The 22,781-nt window shown below is 43.9% G+C and overlaps 1 protein-coding gene across 1 annotated transcript; it reads left to right on the top strand.

Annotated features, from left to right (window-relative positions):
- Window positions 1-1,086: 1,086 nt before the first annotated feature.
- On the top strand, window positions 1,087-22,556 carry C3H12orf50 (chromosome 3 C12orf50 homolog). Its single transcript, XM_074901179.1, is given in 9 exon segments — window positions 1,087-1,228; window positions 2,904-3,037; window positions 4,831-4,996; window positions 10,819-10,896; window positions 11,032-11,145; window positions 20,232-20,282; window positions 20,285-20,350; window positions 21,545-21,663; window positions 22,446-22,556. Coding segments are annotated over 9 exon segments (981 nt in total).
- Window positions 22,557-22,781: the final 225 nt, after the last annotated feature.

A 22,781-nucleotide genomic window follows, 5' to 3' on the forward strand; every position in this document is an offset into this window, starting at 1 on the left:
GTGTTTGCAGAGTTGTTTCTTTCACATATTCTCACTCCTCTCTCCAGCTGCTGTTGCCCAGCAGTTTTTCCCCCTTCGTAAATATGTTGTCACTGAGGTGCTACCACTGTTACTGGTGGGCTTAGCCTTGGATAGCAGGGGGTCTGTCTTGCCTGGCATCAGCTGTCAGACATGGGTGAAGCTTCTAGCAGCTTCTCATAGCCGCCCTTGTAGCCCCCATGTTACCAAAACCTTGTCACATGAGCACAATACAGAATGAATTCTTCCTGACTATACCTTCTTCTGTGCCTCATTTAGGCACAGCTACAGCTACAAAGAGCCCCTGTTTGGAAAGCTCTTGACAGGGTTAACACTTTCTTCCTATGACTGTTCCTGCCCACTGACAGTTCATTATTCATGGCCGTCACCTTCTCTCCTGCATTTTCCTTCTATGCTATGAAACACTAGTTCTCTTTCTTGAATTCTTCCTGGTATCAACACTCCCTTCTCTCTGGCTTATTACTTTAACCTCTCTTGAGGTTGTAGATCGTTTTCCTTTCTGTGCCTCCTTTTATACTTCACTCCTAAATTCCCAGGTTTTGTTCTGACAGTGTTCTGAAGTGTTAATCTCCTAGTCACTCAGTGTTGTAAATGTGACCCCATGTCCCAGGGAGAACAGTATGCCTTACTTGTTTTTCAGGACTAAAAATCTCTTTTCCCCCTAGCTAATTTTTTGTCCCGGGGCAGCCTAGGACCTGAATAGGATCAGAGGTGTTATTTAGGGCCATAGGTGTTTGCTGTTCTTTCTGCTTTAGCTGGGGCAGTGGACATCATGGAAGCAAGAAAAAGCTATGCACCCAACAGCATAAGCAGTTGGCAGCTAACAGTGTACTAACAGGAAGCAGCAAGTTTCTCCATCCAAAGAGTTAGGTACAGTGAGAGAAACATTGGGTGCAAGGATTTTAGTTAAAAAATAGTCAGAGCAAGGTTTGTCCTTGTGGTATCAAAGATTTGTTTCCAAGACCACAATTCCTACGGCAAGATGGTGGGTACTAATGAAGCCCTGCCACATGAGTTTATTCCATTTGACGTTAAAGAAACACCAGAATGGGAGACTCTCTGCAACGGTCCAATTTTCCATTCTTTAGTCAGGAGCAATGGAGAAGAAGGAAAGTGTTCAAGCTGGACAGGTCACATAGCACCATCCTGCTATGTCATGAGCTGAAGGAGCAGTTGGCAACTGCAGAAGGTAACATTCTATGCCGGCTAGCAACTGCCTTTGTCAGTTCAACAAGCCTGCAGAAGGTACCAGCTCCTTCATTTAAACATATTTTGCTGTCAGTTGGAGTGTTGTTTCAAAAAAGAAGCAGAGCTAAGGTTCTGAAGGTCCAGTTTTTGAAAGCTACTGGTTTCAGGATAAGATTGCAATTTCCCTGAATGTTGATAGCTTTAACATTTTCATCTATGTTCTGCTGGTATTAAGAGAGTGGAGGAGAAGCACAAGAGGTGAAAATGGATGCAGTTGGGAGTGATCTGTTTCCATTTTCATTCCCCCTACACACAGGTAAATGCTGTAGATTTTAGAGTGCTTTCAAGATTTTTTGATATATCTGTGTTGAAAGGGAGGCTTACTATGTAAAGTTAGAAGTTAAGTCTCTCTGTCCAGGTCATGGCAGCATCTGTAGATCAAATTGCTGAGTTTTGGAAGTGCTAAGAACTAATATGATATAAACTATTGACAACGTATATGAACTGGGCTCTGATACTCAAGGAACACATAAGTTAAAAATCATACATAAAGGTCACCCATCACTTTCTTAATGAATGAACATTTTATTGATTTGAATAAATAAGCCATGTTTATAATTTCTGCTTACAGCAACTACCTGAGTTTCTGTAAAGTCAGTTATTCAGAACAAAGTCCTTCAAAATGGGTCTGTCCTTCAAGAAATACTTATATTCCACCTGGTAAAAATCCAGTGGTGGGTGTAGGGGTCTTTGTTATTGCATCCACTCAGCACCAGGCATTTAGGCATTAATGCCTGGGAGATGGGCTTCTGCTCCAGACCCTGATTTGCAGAAAAGAGACTCTACAACTCAAATAGAGTTATACAGCAGGTATTTACTCCAGCCAGGGTGCAAGGGGATTTCTCCACAAAGCTTGCACACCCACAGCACATTTTTCCAGAAACTTATAGTGTGGATGTACATATTCATTGGGTTACATAACACAAACATTCATACACAGGAGTAAGGCTGGGTTAGTTCGAAAGGCTGGTGTCAGCAGTTTATGTTCTCTGCACCTGCGCATTGCCTCCTGGTGGGCGTCTCCAGGGGTCTTTGGGATGAAGGCTCGTAGTCTTTCTCACCTTGTACTTTTCTCCGGAGCATGCGCCGATTCTCTTAGACAATTTCTTGAATAACAAGCTGGTTTACTCATTCTATCTTATCTAAAAGTACCAGTGTATCCTCTTCTACTGTCCATATATGGCTATGTTATTCATTACCAAGACTAAATTAGTTAGAGCACATCTGTTTCCCAAGGACAAAACCATAATATTTTGCTGAACACTGCAGTTCTTGGTAGATTTTCACAGTAAACTTCTTTGTTCTGATGAACACAACAGTCCTTGGTAAAATTCCACGGAACGGTCTGGGCAAGTGGGATTATTAATCAAAATTAGCAATATTCAAAAATGCTATAAGTAATACTATAAGTTGCTATAAGTAAATAAGTTGCAAAGCAGTTTGCTATAAGTAAATGTCTCAAAACAAGTAATCATTTCTCTGTATCAACCCCAGCATGTCACCTCCCCCATTAATTAAAATCAAGAAGTTTTAAAAGAGAAGATTCACATTTAAGGCAGTCACTAGGGTATGGGAATCTAGTGTGACTTGTCCACAAAGTTATTCTCCTCATGAAGGTTCCAGGTGCAGATTCTGTCACTGTGAAAAACCTCTTGGCTCTGACACTGTGTGTTCAGTGCTGCCGAAAATTCGGAATAAAGAACTTATTGACACCAATGTGATGCAGATAAGCAGACATGTCACGCTAGGGGTAGAGCCCGGGTAACAAGTGTACACACCAATATGATTTACAAACTTGTTCCAACTTTATTAGGCAACTGGCCAGTATATATAACATAAATGTAGTACATGCGACAATCACGCGCACAATAACAACTCGTTATTGGTCCCTGAGTTCAGTTCACGCGCCACAACTGACTCCTCATTGGTACAGCATAAGCGATCCACGAGGCAACTTTGTCTGAGGGCACTCCCCCCTTGTGCTGCAGCACCCCATTCTACATGTTGCTAACACTGTTGTTTACTAAGGGTTTTGCCTTATATGGCTTCAAAGGTGACTTCAAGGACAGCTGCAGTTCAGCAAGCCAGTCAGGATTGTCCAACTTCTCTAGCAATACCGTATGACCATTTTCCTTCATAAATTTCCCTACACAGACACTTCTTTATTAATGGCCGGGTGTGCAGGGGAGTTGTCTCACCAACAGCACACACCAAGCATCAAAATCATGCATCTTATATAGGACATACTGATGCATATTCATTAAATAACAACGGTGCACACCGAGCATCAAAATCATACATATTATATAGGACGTACTGGTGCATATTCATTAAATAATCATACATATACTATTTCCTAGAAATCATTAACATATTCTCCTCCTATTTCTGATTCTGTGCAGTAAGGGTTAGAAACTTCTAAAAATGCATCTGAGGTATAATATGGTCATCCATGAGTCAGTGGTCGCGATCTCCCCCTGCTGGAATTACCTTTTGCTTAAGTTCACTGTTTCTTGGCAGGTACCTACAAGCTGTACAGTTGGCTTTCCTCAATTCCCATTAATTCTGGATCCTGATGTCTCTATGCATTCTTCTAGATTATACAATACTCCTGTAAGTAAACACTATACCTACTTCAATCAAATTATCTTAAATCTTAGACCTATTGTCTAAGTTTCTAAAGGTTCCTACTAGATGATTTTGACCAAGTATTCGGCCTTGGTACAGAGCTGTATAGAGGAGTTCATAGTAGCATCTGGTTGCTGGTGCAAAGTGCAATAAATGTGAACACATAATTTCTACTAAAATATCTTTCCTAACTATATTCATATTAGCATCAAATACAATTAATTCTAATTAATGGCAGAATCAGTAACATCAGTATGGAGATAGGGGAGATATTCACATCTGTTCTGCAGATTTAGAGACAGGGAAATCAAGGTAGAAAGGAGCCAGTCCCTTCAAACACACTGTTGAGTCTGGAAACAAAAATTATTTTCTCTGCAAGTTGATGTATCCAATGGGAACTGGAATAAAATACTTTTTTGTTTTGAAATCCAAGTCTGACAAGTCTGGACAAGGATTACAAGCTCCCACATTTTTAGTGTTTCAGTTTTGGTTGGAAATCTGTATGGGATTTGCTTCTTACTCCTTATTTTCCTATAGGCCTATGTCCCTTAAGAATAAGAGAACACTACTCTAAGATTTGCACTTGTCCAGCAGATTTCATATGAGATTGACCCAATACTGCATTATGCGGGAAAGGAAACTCAGCCACATGTCAATTAAGCCACTAATTGTCTTTTTTTTTTTCCCCACCATCTCATGAAAAGTCTGTAGTACAACAAGTAGAATGCTTCACTTTTATCTGGGAACAGTTGTATATCATGAAAGCTCCAATAACCTAACTCAAGATAGCTTCAGAGACACCTGAAGTTTAAGATAACTTTAAAGATCACTAAACATACTAAAATATCGAACAATGGTCCCGCAAAAATCTTAGACATATGTTCACAACAGTACACCATTTACTAATGCATTTAGTCCATTTTTTTGTTACAACACCTGAAAACTTTTGTCCTGCAGTGAAAGTACCACAACATCTCCTGTTTCTGGGAAAAACAACCCATAGGCTGTCTGAGGATCAGTTGTGCCTGCCATCATAGCAAACCTTGTAATTTAAATGGACTTTTTTTGCCACCTAGTAAGAGTGAGTTAAAATATTTCCTCAACAATTTGTTAATTAGAGCAAGTAAACATGCAAAAATGGACTTCCAGTGCTTCCATAATATATATTAAGGTCAAGAAATGCACCATGGCAAATCAATCAGGTATAATCTGCTATTGCAACAAGTTCAAGGCAAAGAAGCAAGGAATTGTACTGGCATTTGAACTGGGTTGCCACTTGAAATTTTTTAGCTGTCATGTTACAAATCTTTGTACTTTAGTCTGCTAAGATCCTGTTATGACAACCCAAAACACTCTATCACTCACCTAATAAGTGAGGGCTCTTACCTCAAGGACCTGCTCAGGGCAGTGTCCTGACTCAAGGGGAGAGTCCTCAACCCCAGTGTGACTTGCAGAAACATGACTCCACAACCTCTAAGGTTATAAAGTAGGCATGTTTATTCAGCACTGAGGCTCATGGGGGATCGCTCCACCACAAACGTGCGCACTTCTCGTGGCACCTTGTCTTAGCTTTATGCTACAAAGCATTACGTATTCATAATATGCCTATACATATGCATGACCTATCCCCGCTTTGTACATAATATATAATGAGCCTGAATGTCATCTTCATATGTTCCACCCCGGTCTCCTCCTAGTTGCATCTGCGCAGTGTGTCCCAGTGGTCGTGGGCTAGAGTGGCAGAGATGAAGTAGCTCCCCTTCCTCACTGTTGAACTTTTTACCTCGGTTTCTTGTGCAGTCTCTGTAGCTTCCTGGACTCAGGCCGGACCATAGGGTTGGTTTTGACCAGTTCTCAGGGCTGTCTTCCTATTCCATCAGAAACGTTCCCTCACAGCTTCTATTAATCAAGGTTTCCATATTGTTCTGCTCTCTGGCCCATCAACTATGATCTATTATCCTATTTTAATCTTAGTTATCTTTTAACTAATGGGCCTCTAGTCCCTAGCCTGATCTTTAAGTCTTCCATCTTTATCTCTAAACTAAGTTATACCTTCATTTCTTGAGTGCCTTATTTCTATATCCTATTTTGCATTTCCTAGCTCCTCACTTCAAGTGTGCTGCTCCAGGGGATTCCATTTATACCCAGGCTGAATTTGATCTGTGGTCAATAGTGGCTCCTATCAGACAAAAGCCCCAACTACTGTGAAGTCCCAAGAGCAAAGGCAGTCAGGAGCTGCTACACTTCAGCAACCAAGAAGCCCTGTTCTCATTGGGTGGGTGCACCTGCCACAGAAACCACCCCGTGGCTACAGTCATGATTCAGCTGTTTTTCTTGAAGTGGTGGTGCAGTCACCTCTTGCCTTCAAGGTTAAAAGAGAGTACAGTACCAGTGAGTCTTCATACTCATTGTTGATTGTCATTCCTAGATGATTATACAATCAAATCTTAACACACCCCCCATACAATCTATCACAGTCAAAATTGAAGGAAGCTGATTAACCATTCTAACAAGAAAGATTCAAACATATCCAATTAACCAATTAATGCTTAATATAGTAACAATTGCCTCAAGTCTCTTGCAGGTTTCTTCATTTGTTGACCTAAAGTGGCAGTAACACAATAGCACCAAGTTCAATCACATTCTTCTGAGTGCTGCCAATTTCACAAGATTCATTTGCCACCATGTTGTCATCCAGGTATTACTGTCTGTATGGATCAGCATTGCCAACCAGGATGCCAAAGTCATCTGTTTCTCCAACATTCTAACAAAAAAAACCAGAACTAAGCCTTGGATCAGAACCTGGGCATCAAGTTAAAAATTAATAATTATCCATCAGACACTAATACAGTGAGTTTTTTCCACCTTTATCTAAGGCCTCCCAAGCATATTGACTGTGCCCATTAGCCCAAGGATAGTATGGGGTGTGAAAACCTTCCTTGTGTGCCCACTCCTAGACCACCCTGATAGTAAAGTGGCTCCTGTTATCTGATTGAGTTGATTTGGGTGTTCCCTTACCTGCTCTGTGTGGTAATGATTGTCTAATTGCTTCATAACTCCTTCTCAGGGTGTGGCTTTAGCGAGCTTTTGAGACGGTGCATAGCAACCAATTGCCTTAGAGTGCGGATATCCCGGGGAAGACCTGCAAATGTAAATTGGAGCCTTCCCAGGTGAGAGCAAAGCCATCTCTGTTTGCTTGGGGCAAAGGAACCACAAAGAGCCGGTTCCAGAGCCCGGGGGCGACTCCCCCAGGGCTGCACCCAGCCCAGCCCCACGGGCACTGCAGCTGACAAAGGGCCTGGATGGGCATTCAGCCGCCTATAATCAGCTGTTAATTGCCACCTTTTGTTTGGTTTGCAGACTGGCCACACCAGAGAACTATAAAGGGAATGTGTAGGAATTATAATCTTTTCTCAGTATCATTAATCACCTCAAAAATACCCCCTTTGGCAGGAGTAGGTAATGGATATTGAGACACTGGTCGCCTTAGATTGTGGTCTGTCCCCCTACCTCCAAAACTCCACGCTCTGCCATTTGGGAAACACCACTGTTTACCTGCCAAAACATCAAGCACCAAGAGTTTTCCTTTGTTCTGAGTTGTCCCCTCCAGCACTTATGCCAACTTCAAGATACTACCAGTAGACCATGGAACCTTCCATCTTTCATCCCTGCCCCCACTGGGGTCAGTCCAGCCCATTTCTCACCCATAAGCAACCAGATTCTGTAACACTTCTGCCCATGTTAACACGTGCACGCGAGTGGCAGGGTGGTTTTGCTGGTTGCGTTCAATAGCTCTTCGCACCTTTCCGCTGAGGGACTGGACATGTATTTTTAAGGCATCCGGGAGCCCTCTAATAAGAGCTCTAAGGTGGCTGTGATCCACCGGCCCGGCGAGCGGTATTCTGTACCACCCCCTCTCGCCCATCGCCTGAATGCCAGCTGCCTTCAGTGCTCCCTCCGCCAGTTCCAACAATCCCTTCACCTTAATGGTAACACGTTCACCCCTCTCCTTAGGGTCCACACCCTCAGCCCAGTAAGTCACTTGAGATGTTATCGACTGTTTATCCACTGGTCCGTCACTCAAAAACACTAGGGGACCCCAGAAACCTGCCACCTCGTCATCACTCAACTGAATTCAATCCTTCCCCGCCCCCCCCCCCCCCCCCCCCCCCCCCGGCCACAAATACTTGGTTTCAGTTTCACCCGGCTTATGTGAAAACTTAACCTGAAGTTCAGCAAGCTCAGGTCCTGTCCAGAGGGTTGTACGGATGGTGATTCAGGGGTTCCCACCATGTGGACCCATATGCATTTCTGTTTTAATGAGACGTGACACATTTATTTCCTCCAGTTTCTCTGTTTCCTCCAAGCTACTTTCATCAGAGTATCCCCAAGTATCTCCATCCCACTCCTCAATATCTACAGTCATGATTAACTTTGAATCTGAACACTAAGAGGTTTTTCTGCTTGTGCCAACATAATGGTAACTTTTTTTCTAATAACCACCTGCTCTCTTATAGCAATTCTGTCTTCAAACAATCAATTTCCAATCACTCTCAATTATTTTTCTCCACTGCTACAAAATAATCCTGTGCCTGAATCAAGCAGACACCTAAAATGGCGCACATTTTTCCTTCACTTCTGCCATTCCAACAACTTCTCCAGCTCTGTTACAACTTTCTCACAACTTCCACCAGATCAAACCACTTCACCCACCGTACATCTAGGGGAGAAGGGACACAACTATACTTTTGTAATAACTCTTCTATCGACATCCTGCTGACTACGCCAATTTGTTAAAGAGGCTCTCAAATAAACAACCAACCACCAAAACTTAAACATTTATTGTCAACAAAATTAACTACCCCTCTGCAAATGGCAGGTTCAAATGTCCATGAGAGAAGAACAGAATAATGACAACCCAAAACGCATAACAAAGAACAACTCCTTAGAGTTTAACGGCAACCCAAAGCGCAGGACAAAGCAACACTTCCCAGGGTTTAATGACAACCCAAAACACTCTACCACTCACCCAACAAGTGAGGGCTCTCAACCTCAAGGACCTTCTCAGGGCAGCATCCTGATCCAGGTCACCTCAAGGAGTTTCCTTGGGTAGTGTCCCAACTCATGGGGAGAGTCCTCAACCTCAACGTGCTGCTCCAGGGGACGAGCTCAAAATGGCTCTCCAGGGGAGACTCCATTTATACCCAGGCCGAATCTGATCTGTGGTCAATAGCAGCTCCCACTGACCAAAGGCCCCAACTACTGTGAGGCCCTGAGAGCAAAGGCAGTCAGGAGCTGCTACACTTCAGCAACCAAGAAGCCCTGTTTTCATTGGGCAGATGCACCTGCTACAGATCCATGGAATAAAAATGTTGCTTTACTTGGGTATTTGCTAGATTAAATCTCTCTAGTAGTGAAAATGGCCACTAGGCAGGTTATCATTTAAGATAAATGAAAAGTAGTGCGTGTGGTGGCAGGAAGAGGTTGGCGGGGCCGCTAGTAGCAGTATCTGTTGATAGACCATAACATGTTATATGGATGAGACATCCCTTGTACAGATAATGTCAGATTACAGTGCTGTGTGTGGCGATGTATTTCCAGTTCATCGTTCTGAATACATTATTCAGGCTTCAACATTGGATGTGGGCTACTGAAGTCATAGTTTGCAAGGTAGTACAATATCTGAGAATCAGGGTATTTATGGAAAAAAACACCATTACAAGTTGGTGGTTTTTTCCCTCTGTCTTTTCTAAGAGGAGCTCTTGCCTACCAGGAGTTTTGGTAGAGAGCTGGAACCTGGAATAGGGAAGAGTCCAGGGCAGGGAACCAAGATAGATGCCAGAAATCGGGTGGAAGCAGGAGTAAGAGCAAGTCAGCATGACTTGCCATAGATGCATGAACAAATGGACTAAAACATAGTTGTTCATGGGCCTTATCTCCAGAGCTGTAGACAGGTGTCATAAGAGAAGTACAGAAAGACCTCTAATCAGAAGCAAATGTCTTGTGTTCCTGAAATTCCTCCAGGAAAAGGTAGCCTGTTGTATCTGGGCATGTTGAGTCTAACTAATGACGTAGGACCAAGACAAGGACTTGAGTGCAGTTTGTATGAGCGTATAGGGGCTGAAATAACGAGTCAGTGTTCTCTTAGTTTTGTCTGCAGGGCAGGGGCCGTTTATTCTTACAATAGTACATACTTATGTTCTCGTTAAAGCTCTTACTTCATCATTAGTAAATCAGCAATTAGACAGTTATCAACCTTTTCTCCTATCAGCATAAGATCACTCTAACACACGCTGTGCAGACCTATCAACTTCTTGTTCACGTGCTGTTCACGCGGCGGGAACTTCTCACAGTTCAGTACTTTTCCACAGTTCAGTGTTGCGGCTGCTTGTTGTTTTTCCCTGCCACCTTGGCACAACTCAGCAGTTTCTTATCTTACTCCCAAGGCCTGTTTTTCATCAAAGCCTAGCTGCTTCTCAGGGGCTGTGCAGAGCGGACAGGCCAATGTTGGCTTGCCCTCTCCCAAACAGGCAGCCCTGCCAGCCAACCTGAATAGTAACTTTGGGCAGAGTTTTTGTGACAAGCACTCCCTGGTGACATATTTCATCAGGAGATTTCCTTTTGGGGGTAAAAGGTCATTCTGGACATGAGTACTCAAGATGTTTTGGAATCAATGTTTAAGTCAACAACTGTTAGCTTCTTAATGTGTGTTGTAACTGCAAGTCCATTGTGCTTGGAAATATCTAATAGTAAGGAATAAATTTTCAGTCCAGAAGCAAAGGTTGCAGTCATTAAAGAAAGGACTGTGACTCAAATTAAATTCCTTTATGGAGTTTGATTATTAAGAATTGTTGATGGTCTTTGTATAGCTATCATGTAGTCTTTTAAAAATATTTCCTACAGATGTTACTAATTGGGTGCCTAAGACTGCTGCAGATATTGAGGAGGAAAGAGCAATATAGGAAATATGCTATAAATCTGGTAAATACAAACTTAGTCATTCTTTCCTAAACAGCTATGCTGCCGATATAGTAAACTTTGTTGTTGGGTTTTTTTTTTGTTTGTTTGGTTGTTTTTTTTGTTTTGTTTTGTTTTTCCCTCTTGAGGTGTGTTTAGGAGAGTATTACAAGATTCAGTACTCTCACAAACACCAGTCAACAGAAACTGTGTCTTCACCTCGGGAAAATGAACTATTACCCTTGGAAGCTACCAAGCAAGACCTGCAGAAAGGCAAGTACTTTTTGTCTTCTTGGACAATGTTTACCACTTAAATTTACTGTTACAGGGAGAAACTATTACATAGTTTTCCCCTCCTCCCTGCTTTTTTAATTGAGTGTTGAAAAAAAGACGGCATATTACAAAGATCATAAAAATACTTCATTATTCTTCCCCCATCTCTCTCTATCTTTATATATAGTCACATATGTGGTGACTACTTGTACTGGTTGTAGATGCAAATGTAGAAATGGGGTACTAACCCTATACACAACATAGGTCCGTTGCGGATGAAAGTATTAACATGGTAATGGTTTTAGCAGCAAATCAAGATTTATTAATAACTAGCAGCACTTAATCATTAACCCATTTAAAGATTTACAAAATAATTCAGTAAAATATGTTATAATTAAACTAGCAACTTAACTACAGATTCAAAGATGACAAGATTTGCTCTAACTTACTTAACTCATACTTAATCCATACTTAGCTCATACTTAAATCAATATGTACATGCATGCATATTCACAAACACAAACCAAATAAATTTGGCAAAAATATTTGGATCCAGTAAAATAAGTATGTACCCACACTAGTAAAAATAACTGTGTATGCCCAAACACATTATCAAGTAGAGAGAGAGAGAATGGGTGAAAGAGAAGCTAGCTCAATGTTAAAATTTCCCTTTTCTCAAATTTGGAATAAATGCTCACAATGCATTTGTATTTCTTAACAGGCGATAATTGAGACTCAAGCGGGTCGACTTCACCCTGGCCTCCCATTGTTGGGATTCTCGAGGGCTTTCTGCGAGAGAATGGACATGTGAGCAATCCTGCCAGAGAACAAGACTGATAAGAGCCTCAGCCGAGCAAGAATGCGATAAGGATGTGACCCTGACTGAGGGGGGAGAAACTCGAGGAGACAAACAACCCCCGGAAGGGGTTGGGACGTGTGCTGGGTTGAGCCCTGCCGGGACCGGAGAGCACGTTGCTGTTGCCCCTCCCCCACCCTCAGCTGGTCGGGCTGGAAGTTAAGCACAGACCCCGGACTGAAATAAGAAGAAATTTAATACAACAGTATGATGAACAATCTGAACAACAACAGTGGCAATGATAACAACAATAAACAGCAATAATAGTGAACAAGACAAAAGATATACAGAGAAATACCGCAAAATGGTCAGGGAACAAGCCTGCCACGTGTGTGTGCTACAACCCCAAAAGCAAAAGCGAAAGTAAAAAGGCTCTGCCCCTGGACCTGACGTCAGCATGGTATGAATAACCCGGCTGGAGATCCCTTCCCCCTCTCTCTCTGCTGGGGAAACTTGACCCTATCCTAGCTGAACCAGGACATAATCCACCCCTTTATTCTATACCATCTGCGTCATGTCCAGCTGCCATTTAGCAGTTAACAATAACAAAGTAATAATTTACACAGGCACAGCATAGTTCATGGCATGTTCTCACCCAGAATCAAGTCCCCCTGTGGTACGCATCAGACCTCTCCATTGTCCTGCATCACCCACCAGGTACACCCAGGTCCTTGGGCAAAAGCAATCCCGTGGATGGGTTTGCCTTTACCTTTGCCAGGTGCAGGACTAAACCAGACCATTTTTCCCAATATATTCCTCATGCGCACCACAGGGACTTTATCCCCATCTACAGCACGTGGAGGTTTCAACTGAGCCAGGCCAGCTCAACTGGCAGATCCTCTTGTGTTGACTAGCCAGGTGGCCTTTGCTAGATGCACGTCCCAGTCTTTGAAGGTCCCACCTCCCAGTGCTTTCAATGTGGTTTTTAACAGTCCATTGTAGCGCTCGATCTTCCCAGAGGCTGGTGCGTGGTAGGGGATATGGTAGACCCACTCGATGCCGTGTTCTTCTGCCCAGGCATTTATGAGGTTGTTTTGGAAGTGGGTCACATTGTCTGACTCAATTCTCTCTGGGGTGCCGTGTCGCCACAGGACTTGGGTTTCAAGGCCCAGGATGATGTTCCAGGCGGTGGCGTGGGGCGCTGGGTAAGCTTCCATCCATCCAGTGGTTCCTTCCACCATTGTGAGCACGTGGCGCTTCCTGTGGCGGGTCTGTGGCAGTGTGATGTAGTCGATCTGCCAGGCCTCTCCATATCTATATTTCAGCCATCGCTCTCCATTTCGCTGGGGCTTCACCCGCTTGGCATGTTTGATTGTAGCACACGTCTCACATCCGTGGATGATCTCTGCAATGGTGTCAATAGTAAGGTCCACCCCTCGATCTCAAGCCCACCTGTATGTTGTATCTCTACCTTGGTAGCCCGAGGTCTCATGGGCCCACCGGGCTATGAACAGTTCACCTTTGCGCTGCCAGTCCAAGTCCACCTGAGCCACTCTAATCTTAGCAGCTTGGTCTGCATGCTGGTTGTGTCGATGTTCATCAGTGGCCCAACTCTTGTGTACATGGGCTTCCACATGGTGCACCGTCACAACGAGATTTTCCACACGGGCTGCAATGTCCTGCCATACTTCAGCAGCCCAGATGGCTTTACCCTTACATTGCCAGTTGCTCTGCTTCCATTGCTGCAGCCATTTCCACAGGGTATTCACCACTGCCCACAAGTCGGTGTAGAGGTAGAGCCTCGGCCACTTTTCCCGCTCAGTAATATCCAAAGCAAGCTGCATGGCTTTCACCTCTGCGAACTGGCTCGATTCACCCTGTCCCTCAGCAGCTTCAGTGACCCGTCGTGTGGGACTCCACACAGCAGCCTTCCATCGTCCATGTTTTCCCACAATGGGACAAGACCCATCAGTGAACAGGGCATATCGCTTCTCCTCATCCGGCAGCTCGTTATATGGTGGGGCCTCCTTAGCACGTGTCACCTCCTGTTCTGGTGACATCCCGGAATCTTTGCTCTCTGGCCAGTTCGTAATCACCTCTAGTATCCCTGGGCGGCTGGGGTTCCCTATTCGAACCCGTTGTGTTATCAACGCAACCCATTTACTCCACGTGGCATCTGTTGCATGATGCGTGGAGGAGGCCTTTCCTTTGAACATCCACCCCAGCACCGGCAGTCGGGGTGCCAGGAGGAGCTGTGTTTCAGTGCCGACCACTTCTGAGGCAGCCCAAACTCCTTCGTACGCTGCCAGTATCTCCTTCTCAGTTGGTGTGTAATTAGCTTCAGAGCCTTTGTATCCCCGGCTCCAAAAGCCTAGAGGTCGGCCTCGGGTCTCCCCAGGCGCTCTCTGCCAGAGGCTCCAGGTAGGGCCATTCTCCCCGGCTGCGGTGTAGAGCATGTTCTTAACCTCCTGCCCTTCCTGGACTGGCCCGAGGGCTACTGCTTGGGCAATCCCCCGCTTAATTTATTCAAAGGATTGTTGTTGCTCAGGGCCCCATTCAAAATTGTTCTTCTTACGGGTTGCGTGGTAGAGAGGGCTCACAATCAGGCTGTAGTTCGGGATGTGCATCCTCCAGAACCCCACAGTGCCCAGGAAAGACTGAGTCTCCTTTTTAGAGGTTGGTGGGGCCATGGCTGTTATCTTGTTTATCACCTCCATTGGGATGTGGCAACGCCCATCTTGCCATTTTATTCCTAGGAATTTAATTTCCGTTCCAGGCCCCTTAACTTTCTTTTGCTTAATGGCAAAGCCAACCTTCAGGAGGATCTCAATGATTTTCTTCCCTTTCTCATACACCTCCTCAGCTGTGTCCCCCCATACAGTGATGTCATCAATGTACTGCAGGTGTTCTGGAGCCCCACCTTTCTCCAGTGCAGTATGGACCAGTCCATGGCAAATGGTGGAGCTGTAGTTCCACCCCTGGGGCAATCGATTCCAGGTGTACTGGATGCCTCTCCAAGTGAACGCAAACTGTGGCCTGCACTCTGGCGCTATCGGAATGGAGAAGAACGCGTTAGCAATGTCAGTCGTGGCGTACCACTTGGCTGCCTTCAACTCCAGTTCACACTGGAGCTCTGGCATGTCCGGCACTGCAGCACTCATTGCTGGCGTAACTTCATTCAGGCCACGGTAGTCCACAGTTAGCCTCCATTCGCCATTAGGCTTTCTCACTGGCCATATAGGGCTGTTGAAGGGTGAGTGAGTTTTGCTGATCACCTTCTGGCTTTCTAGTTGACGGATCAGCCGATGGATGGGGACCAGGGAATCTCGGTTGGTGCGGTACTGCCGCCGGTGCACCGTCCTGGTAGCAATCGGCACTGGCTGCTCCTCAACCTTAAGCCGCCCCACCACTGAGGGATCCTCTGAGAGGCCGGGTAAGGTGGACAACACTTCAACCTCCTCCAGGGCAGCTACACCAAAAGCCCACCGGTACCCTTTTGGGTCTCTGAAGTTCCCTCTCCTGAGATAGTCTATGCCCAGGATGCACGGGGCATCTGGGCCAGTCACAATGGGGTGCTTATGCCAGTCCTTCCCAGTCAGGCTCACTTCAGATTCCAGTAGGGTCAGCTGTTGGGATCCCCCTGTCACTCCGGAGATGCAGATGGATTCAACCCCACTGTAGCTCGATGGCATCAGGGTGCACTGTGTGCCAGTGTCCACCAAAGCCTTGTACTCTTGTGGGTCTGACGTGCCAGGCCATCGGATCCACACTGTCCAGTAAATCCGATTATCCCTTTCCTCCACCTGGCTGGAGGCAGGGCCCCTCTAATCCTGCTCAGCATCACTCACTACTTGCAAGAATGATTTACTGGTCCCCTCAAGAGGGTCAGACATAACGTTCACCATTCTATTCTGCCTGGGGGATTTCTGACTGGACACTGGAGCTGTGCTTTTCTTGGAGGACTCCCCTCTTGTGATGGTCTTCCCTTTCAGCTGCTCTACTCGTGCAGCTAGGGCAGCAGTGGGCTGTCCATCCCACCTCCTCATGTTTTCTCCATGGTCACAGAGGAAAAACCACAGGGTGCCTCGTGGTGTGTACCTTCTGCTGCCTTTCTCTTGGGTGGGGAAACGTTTACTTCTAATGGCTGAGACATTAGCCTGTGCAGGTGGAACGTAGGACATGTCCTCTTCCACTTTTTGGATCCTCTGAGACAGTTCCTCCACAGCTGAGACCAGGGAATGTTGAGATGAAGGGAGATTTCCCTCCTATTGCCGGAGCTTGCCAACCACTCCATCCACTGTTAGAGTCTGGGTGTCTGTCCACAAGGTCACTATTGCCAGTGCTTTCGAGTGTGCTTCTGGTGCACTCTTCAGGAAATTTCGCCACATCAGGTGTGTGCAAGGGGCCTGATCCGGGTCCATGGGTGACTGCTCATCATTCAGATCACCATAGATCATGTCAAACACAGCCAGTTCCCTGAGGTTCTGGATGCCTTTCTCAGTGTTGGTCCATTTGCCTAGCTGACATAGGATATCATCCTTGTAGGGGTGCCTCTCCCTTACACTGAGCAGGAGTCGCTTCCAAAGGCTGAGGTTCTGAGTCTGTTTCCCTATTTCCCTATCAATGCCAGCCTCCTTGGCCAAAGATCCCAGCTGCTTGGCCTCTCTCCCCTCCATCTCAAAAGCACTGGCTCCATTGTCCCAGCATCGGAGCAGCCAGGTGCAAATCTGCTCGCCTCCCAAGTGGCCAAAATCTCTCCGCATATCTCACAACTCAGTCGGGGATAGAGATTGGACTATCACCTCTGGTCCTTCCTCATGTTCCTGTGATGGGCCTGGCTCTTCCACATCCCTCACTCTGCGAACTGACTTTCTGGTATATTTGGTTTTCTGTATCGGGGCGACTGATACCGGCACTGGCTGGCTCTCTGGCTCAGCTGTGCTGGTGGAGGCGACTGAGACTGGCTCAGTATCTGGACCCGGGGGACAGGCAGTTTCAGTGAGTTCACTCTCAGGTTCTGTAGCCTTTTCTCCCCCTTTGGGCAGTGGGTGGTATTAAAGAGGACACGGTAGGCATGGGCAAGTCCCCAACACATTACAGTGATTTGTGTCTCCTGGGTTTTGCCAGTTTGGTAACACACCCTTTCTAAGCACTCCATCAGCTTCTCAGGGCTCTGCATTTCTTCAGGAGTGAACTTCCAAAACACTGGAGGTGCCCACCGACTCAGGCCTTTGCCCATCTTTTCCCACACCCCTTGCCACTCACTATTATCTGACCTGGGGGCAGGTTTCCGGGCACTGCTACTGTTAGAGAAATACCGCATGGCCAAAACCAAAATCAGGCAGACATTCAGAAAGCATTGTGCCACAAACACACTGGCCCGCAGGCTCCAAGGATAACTGAAACTCCCCAAAGCCAAGAGGATCTCTTCCCCTGGCTCACCCACAGAGGGGGTGAGACCCCTAACAAAAGCCCAGGCAGCAAACCGGTACCGGCCCACCCCCCTCCCCACAGCGATACAAAGGCAGCATAAGCATTCAATAGCCCGTATGAAAACATAAGACCCTTTATACATTTTCCACTGATAACAAACACCACCACTGGGATTATACACTGGATATAAGGATTAATCCATCCCCACCACGCAAGCAAGTGGGTCAGCATTGCAAACATTTTCTTATCAAACAAACACAAATACAAATAAAATGTTTACACCCAACAGATTGCTCTATCAAACTCTGGCCAGGGTCTGTCCCTTTTTATTCTTATTTCAGCCCTCGAGCCCCACGTTGGGCGCCAATTAAGACTGTGCAGGTTTAATTCCTGCCAGGACCGGAGAGCACTTTGCCGTTGCCCCTCCCCAACCCTCAGCCGGTCGGGCTGGAAGTTAAGCACAGACCCCGGGCTAAAATAAGAAGAAATTTAATACAACAGTGTGATGAACAATCTGAACAACAACAGTGACAATGATAACAACAATAAACAGCAATAATAGTGACCAAGACAAAAGATATACAGAGAAATACCGCAAAATGGTCAGGGAACAAGCCTGCCGCGTGTGTGTGCTACAACCCCAAAAGCAAAAGCGAAAGTAAAAAGGCTCTGCCCCTGGACCTGACGTCAGCATGGTATGAATAACCCGGCTGGAGATCCCTTCCCCCTCTCTCTCTGCTGGGGAAACTTGACCCTATCGTAGTTGAACCAGGACAGGACGGAAGAGGAAGTTCCACAAGGCAGGAAGCCTGGCAAGGCTGATGTGGCACCTTTTATCCAATCATAAGAAGGTTTAAAGCACGGGCTAAGTTAACTGTCCAGTCTTGAGGACTTGTACTGCATGTTACTCGCGTGTGCAGGAGAACATTATGAAAGGGCTTTCTTAGTTGTAATAAACGGGCATTGCTTGATCACATTGGTTGTGTGCGTGCTCAGCTTTCCCGCATCCCATCAGCTCTGACAGCAGACAGTAACCTTGAAGAGTTGATATCTGAGAGTCATCCCAGCTCAGGGGAGGTGCTGGTCACAGCCTGTGGCAGTCCACTTCACTTAGGGTTGCAATTTATAGGGTCCAAGATAATTGAATTTTGTCAAATACTTATCACTCCGGCCTAGCTCGTGCAATGGGGTGTTCTGGTGTTCTCACTTCAACTGTATCTGGATACAGAAGTACCAAGCTGTCAGAAGGTGATGGACTATTACAACCACTTCAAAGGCCAGCAGGAGCCACACGCATTAAAGGGGCACCTTAATGCTCTGGTTCCTGACCATTAGTAGTCTTTACCTCCCCAGGTTGGTATGACTCAGAAGAGAACTGGAATCACACCAAGCAGTGAGCAGCACAGCAAGTAGAGAGTGGGGTGGGGTAGAATTGCACCACCACAAGGTCTTGCATCTAATTTTCCTTCAAGGTCAAGATTTGTATAGTCTAGTTTTAACCATTGTAAGGTTAGGAATGTAGTTTAAATTTCCCATCCAGGCTCCCTGTTGTAAATGGAGGGAGACAGGCATCTTACAGGGCTATTTATTGTATCATAAGTGCCAAAGAAAGGTGAGATGAGACACTTGCCCAGAGGTGCTGTGAACTCTCTGCTGGCTAACTTGGGTACCTAGATAATGAAATGCAGTGACACATCAAACTTTTCTATAACTAGATTAAATAAATAACCCCTTCAAGTGCCTTATAGAAGATAGTAACAAGAAAGTTCTGTTTTGTTTTGAATGCTGGTCTTTATCCAACAATGCAGGACAAAGAAATACAAATTAGTAAATAATTACCTCCCATATTATATTTCTCCTTCATTCTTGAGCAAGTGGAATGACTGAAAAAAAAAAATCTGTATTAGTTTTTTTACTGAATAAGTAATAGTATAATTCCATTTGAGGAGAAAGTGTTATGTTCTTACTATAACAAGACACTAAAGTTATCATTAGATCAGTCATCAAAAGTTGCCAGACAGAAATATAACCTGCTACTTTAAATTAAAAAGAAGAAAAGATTGTTTATTTTTACAGTACTGTAAATTTCAGGAATAAAATCTTGATAATACTGTTTAATGTAATGCAGATTTGAGTAGGATGATGTGCTAATAAAAAAAGGGAATGGAAATTTTGTCTCTATTTCGAACCATACAGATATATGAAGTTATGCTTTTTTAACTGACTGCTTTTGCCAGACTAAATTGTTCAAGTGAATTGGGTAAAACTATTTTATTTTTTCTACATTTAAAATGTTTGTTACCAAAATTGTTTTGATAAGCTATTACTGGTCAATATTTATATATGTTTAGATTATAGACAAGGAAATCTGTAATAACTATATGAATATAGCTTGTCATATTTATCTTTATTTAGATACATTCAGAGAAAAGGATAGAGGTGTTCCCTCAAAGCATTTTTTCAAGTGAGTTCTCTAAGGTTTTAGGTACTATGATGACATGCATCTTCAAAATATCATAAATTCCATCAGGTTTGATTCCTAAATATCATTCGTGAAAAGTGAGAAGATAAAGAATGAGCAAGTGTTTGTAGCTGGTTTTTTACTTTGGAGCCATGGTCTTCTTTAACCTGTGTGTTTTGGTATTTTCTTAGAGAGCATGACAGTTACACATCAGGTGTTCGAGTTACACTAGACAGGATACAAAACTAACCAAAGAGAAAGAAGCATATAAAAAGAGAGGTTAAAGGAAATTGTACTAAACTAATCACTAGCTCACAGAGGTGGGAGGAAAATAATGGCACTGTTCCCTGTGCTTACACACAAGCAGCAAAAACATTTTTGCTGTTGCCTTTCCAGGTGATGGTAATACAACTCCTACAAAATTTAATAATGCAAAAAGAGAAGAGGAAGTTCAGGAAGAAGAGTACCAATAGAGAATATTCCCAGAACAGATCATAGATCCTTTGAAAATGGAGGTAATATACTGTAGCACTGGCTTCTTATTGCTGAGCATCATGTGGTAGATAAAATAATTGAATATATGTGGATATACACTGGATTTGTAAAATGCCTCAAATATGCCTGTCTTCAGAGAAACAATTCTATATCTCTGTTCATACCTGTATCTATTTAAACATTTTTAAACATATTGTGAAGAAAATTATTTCCTCTTGCCATTTTCAGTCATCTCTCTTCAGCCAGGTTGAATCTCAATCTTGAGGTGTCTCCCTGTCTTAGTTCCCAGTAAAAGGAACCTTCTTCAGACAGAGAAACCCTTACTTTCAGTGGGTGAAATGAATCCCAACATCACTGCTTCATTTTGGGATGAATAGTTGTGGGTTTTTTTCTTTTTTCTTTTAATGTTTGCTTTGATTAAATGTGGACAGACTGGTATAGAGATTACAGAGAGAACATTCTTCATGTGAAGAATACATCTTATCAATTTTCCAGGTTAAAAAAGGATAGAGCATTTCAAAACAAAGGTGATCAGCATCTTTGTCATAAGAGCAACCATTACCATTTTCGCTGCCTTTCTTTTCAGCAGTACCTGAGCCACATGGTTGGAAATGCTCCAAATAAAAGAATCAGCTTGACACAAATAGAAGACTGTGGACCCAAATGGAAAACTATGGTAATATCTACATGTTGTGTATAAACTGAAAATTATAGGATTATTGTGAAATTGATTAATTTGAATTAATAGCATTAAACTGGAATTAATAGGAAACCAGAGTATTAATAACCCAGTTTTATAGAAAATGGTTAGTCATTAGGCAGCAATCAACTGCAAAATCAACTGCCTAGCACAAAAACATAATATTGCCTTGTGTCTTGTGCTTTTTTCACAAGCAGGGATAAAATGGGATCGGTTTATAGATTTGTTTCATCTAAAAGCAGATTTTCAACACAGGAACATTCTCCTTGTTCAAGTCAAGTATGTTGGTGGCAGAATCACCTCATTCAGAAGATCCTGTGAGCCTCATGGAAACACTTCAAGATTACAAATTATCTTCAAAGTACTGCAGAGGGAGTCTGTATTGAATACTAGCTTGTATTTCAGAGGTGATGAGTGACTCACCCGATGCATTCATTGATCCTTCATCTAACATAACACTGAATTCACATATCAGGCTAACACTGTCTTTTCTGAAATGGTAGCTGAAATGAAGAAACAATGTGTATGTTTTTTTCTACAGACAAATATATGTCAGGAAATTATAATGCGCCAACTTGGAGGAAAAGAAATGCACATGCAAAAATATTCTCTAAGTTTAAAACAACCATTCAGGTAACTGTTTGATAGAAAGTTTTACAATTCCATCTTTTTAGTAAAAGTAACAGATCTCTCTCCACCTAGAAAATGTAAAAGTGCTCTTAAAGCTTCCCCAACCAAAATCCACAAGATTCTAAGCCATGCTGAGTAGTCTGAAAGAGCAAGTTAATGATTTGACTTGCTTGCAGGCATGTAGTTTTGCCTGTATAACTAACCTGTAATTTTTAATTTTTTACAGTATTACTTATATGAAAGCAAAAGATATACCTGTCTTTACAGTAAGGAGCTACAAGGAGTGGGTTTGGCTTGTAGCACTGGGTAACACACAAGAGAGACTATATGAGAGTGACCTATTTGTCTCTCTGCTGAACTGCTTGTGCAGCATCTGCAATAGCTGAACAACGATCAGCTGGGGTCCAAATTCATAAAAGGACTCAGGCTACAAAACATTCACAAGATACCCTCAGGAACATTAATACATTTTACAGCTGTCTTGAAGGGAGAGATTAGAACCTCTATCTTGTGTCCCTCAGATGAATGGCCAAACCTTTTGTCTGCAGTCTGTTCTTCAGTATGACATTCCCTTCTTATCTCCCATCTCTCTGTGCCCCCCATGGACAGAACAGGGACTTTGGTCTGCAGTTGCACAGTTCAAAATGTGGGCTAGCAGAGCATCCTTGTAATTCTTGCAAGCTTGCTATGAAAGTCCATCCCTGAAAGAGCAAAGAGATAAGTTTGAACCCTGCTGAGCACTGTTTTTCTTGGGTGAATCCTTTTACTGCTACTGTCTTTTACAGAAGATGGTCAGGAATACTTTTTCTGAGTGGTCTCATGGATTTCTGGAGAATCCAAGCCTGCTCCAGGAGATTAGTACAAAGCGGGTGGCTCAGAGACGTGCAACTTTGTGATTTTGTTTCAAAGCCCTCCAGATGGTCCAGTTGTCAGTACTGATGAGTTTACCCAGGGCACTTCCATATGTCAGAGATGAAAATCCTGTTGAGCCACCACATAGATGCAAAGCACCTAAACCCACCTTCTGGAATCCCTCACCAGTTTTGCTACCATCTTTGGTTTCTTTGTGCAAGCACCACACAGTTCTCAAACATCTGCTTGGAAGGTTTTAGAGGAAAATA

Source organism: Athene noctua, chromosome 3, assembly GCF_965140245.1.
Source record: "Athene noctua chromosome 3, bAthNoc1.hap1.1, whole genome shotgun sequence".
NCBI lineage: Eukaryota > Metazoa > Chordata > Aves > Strigiformes > Strigidae > Athene > Athene noctua.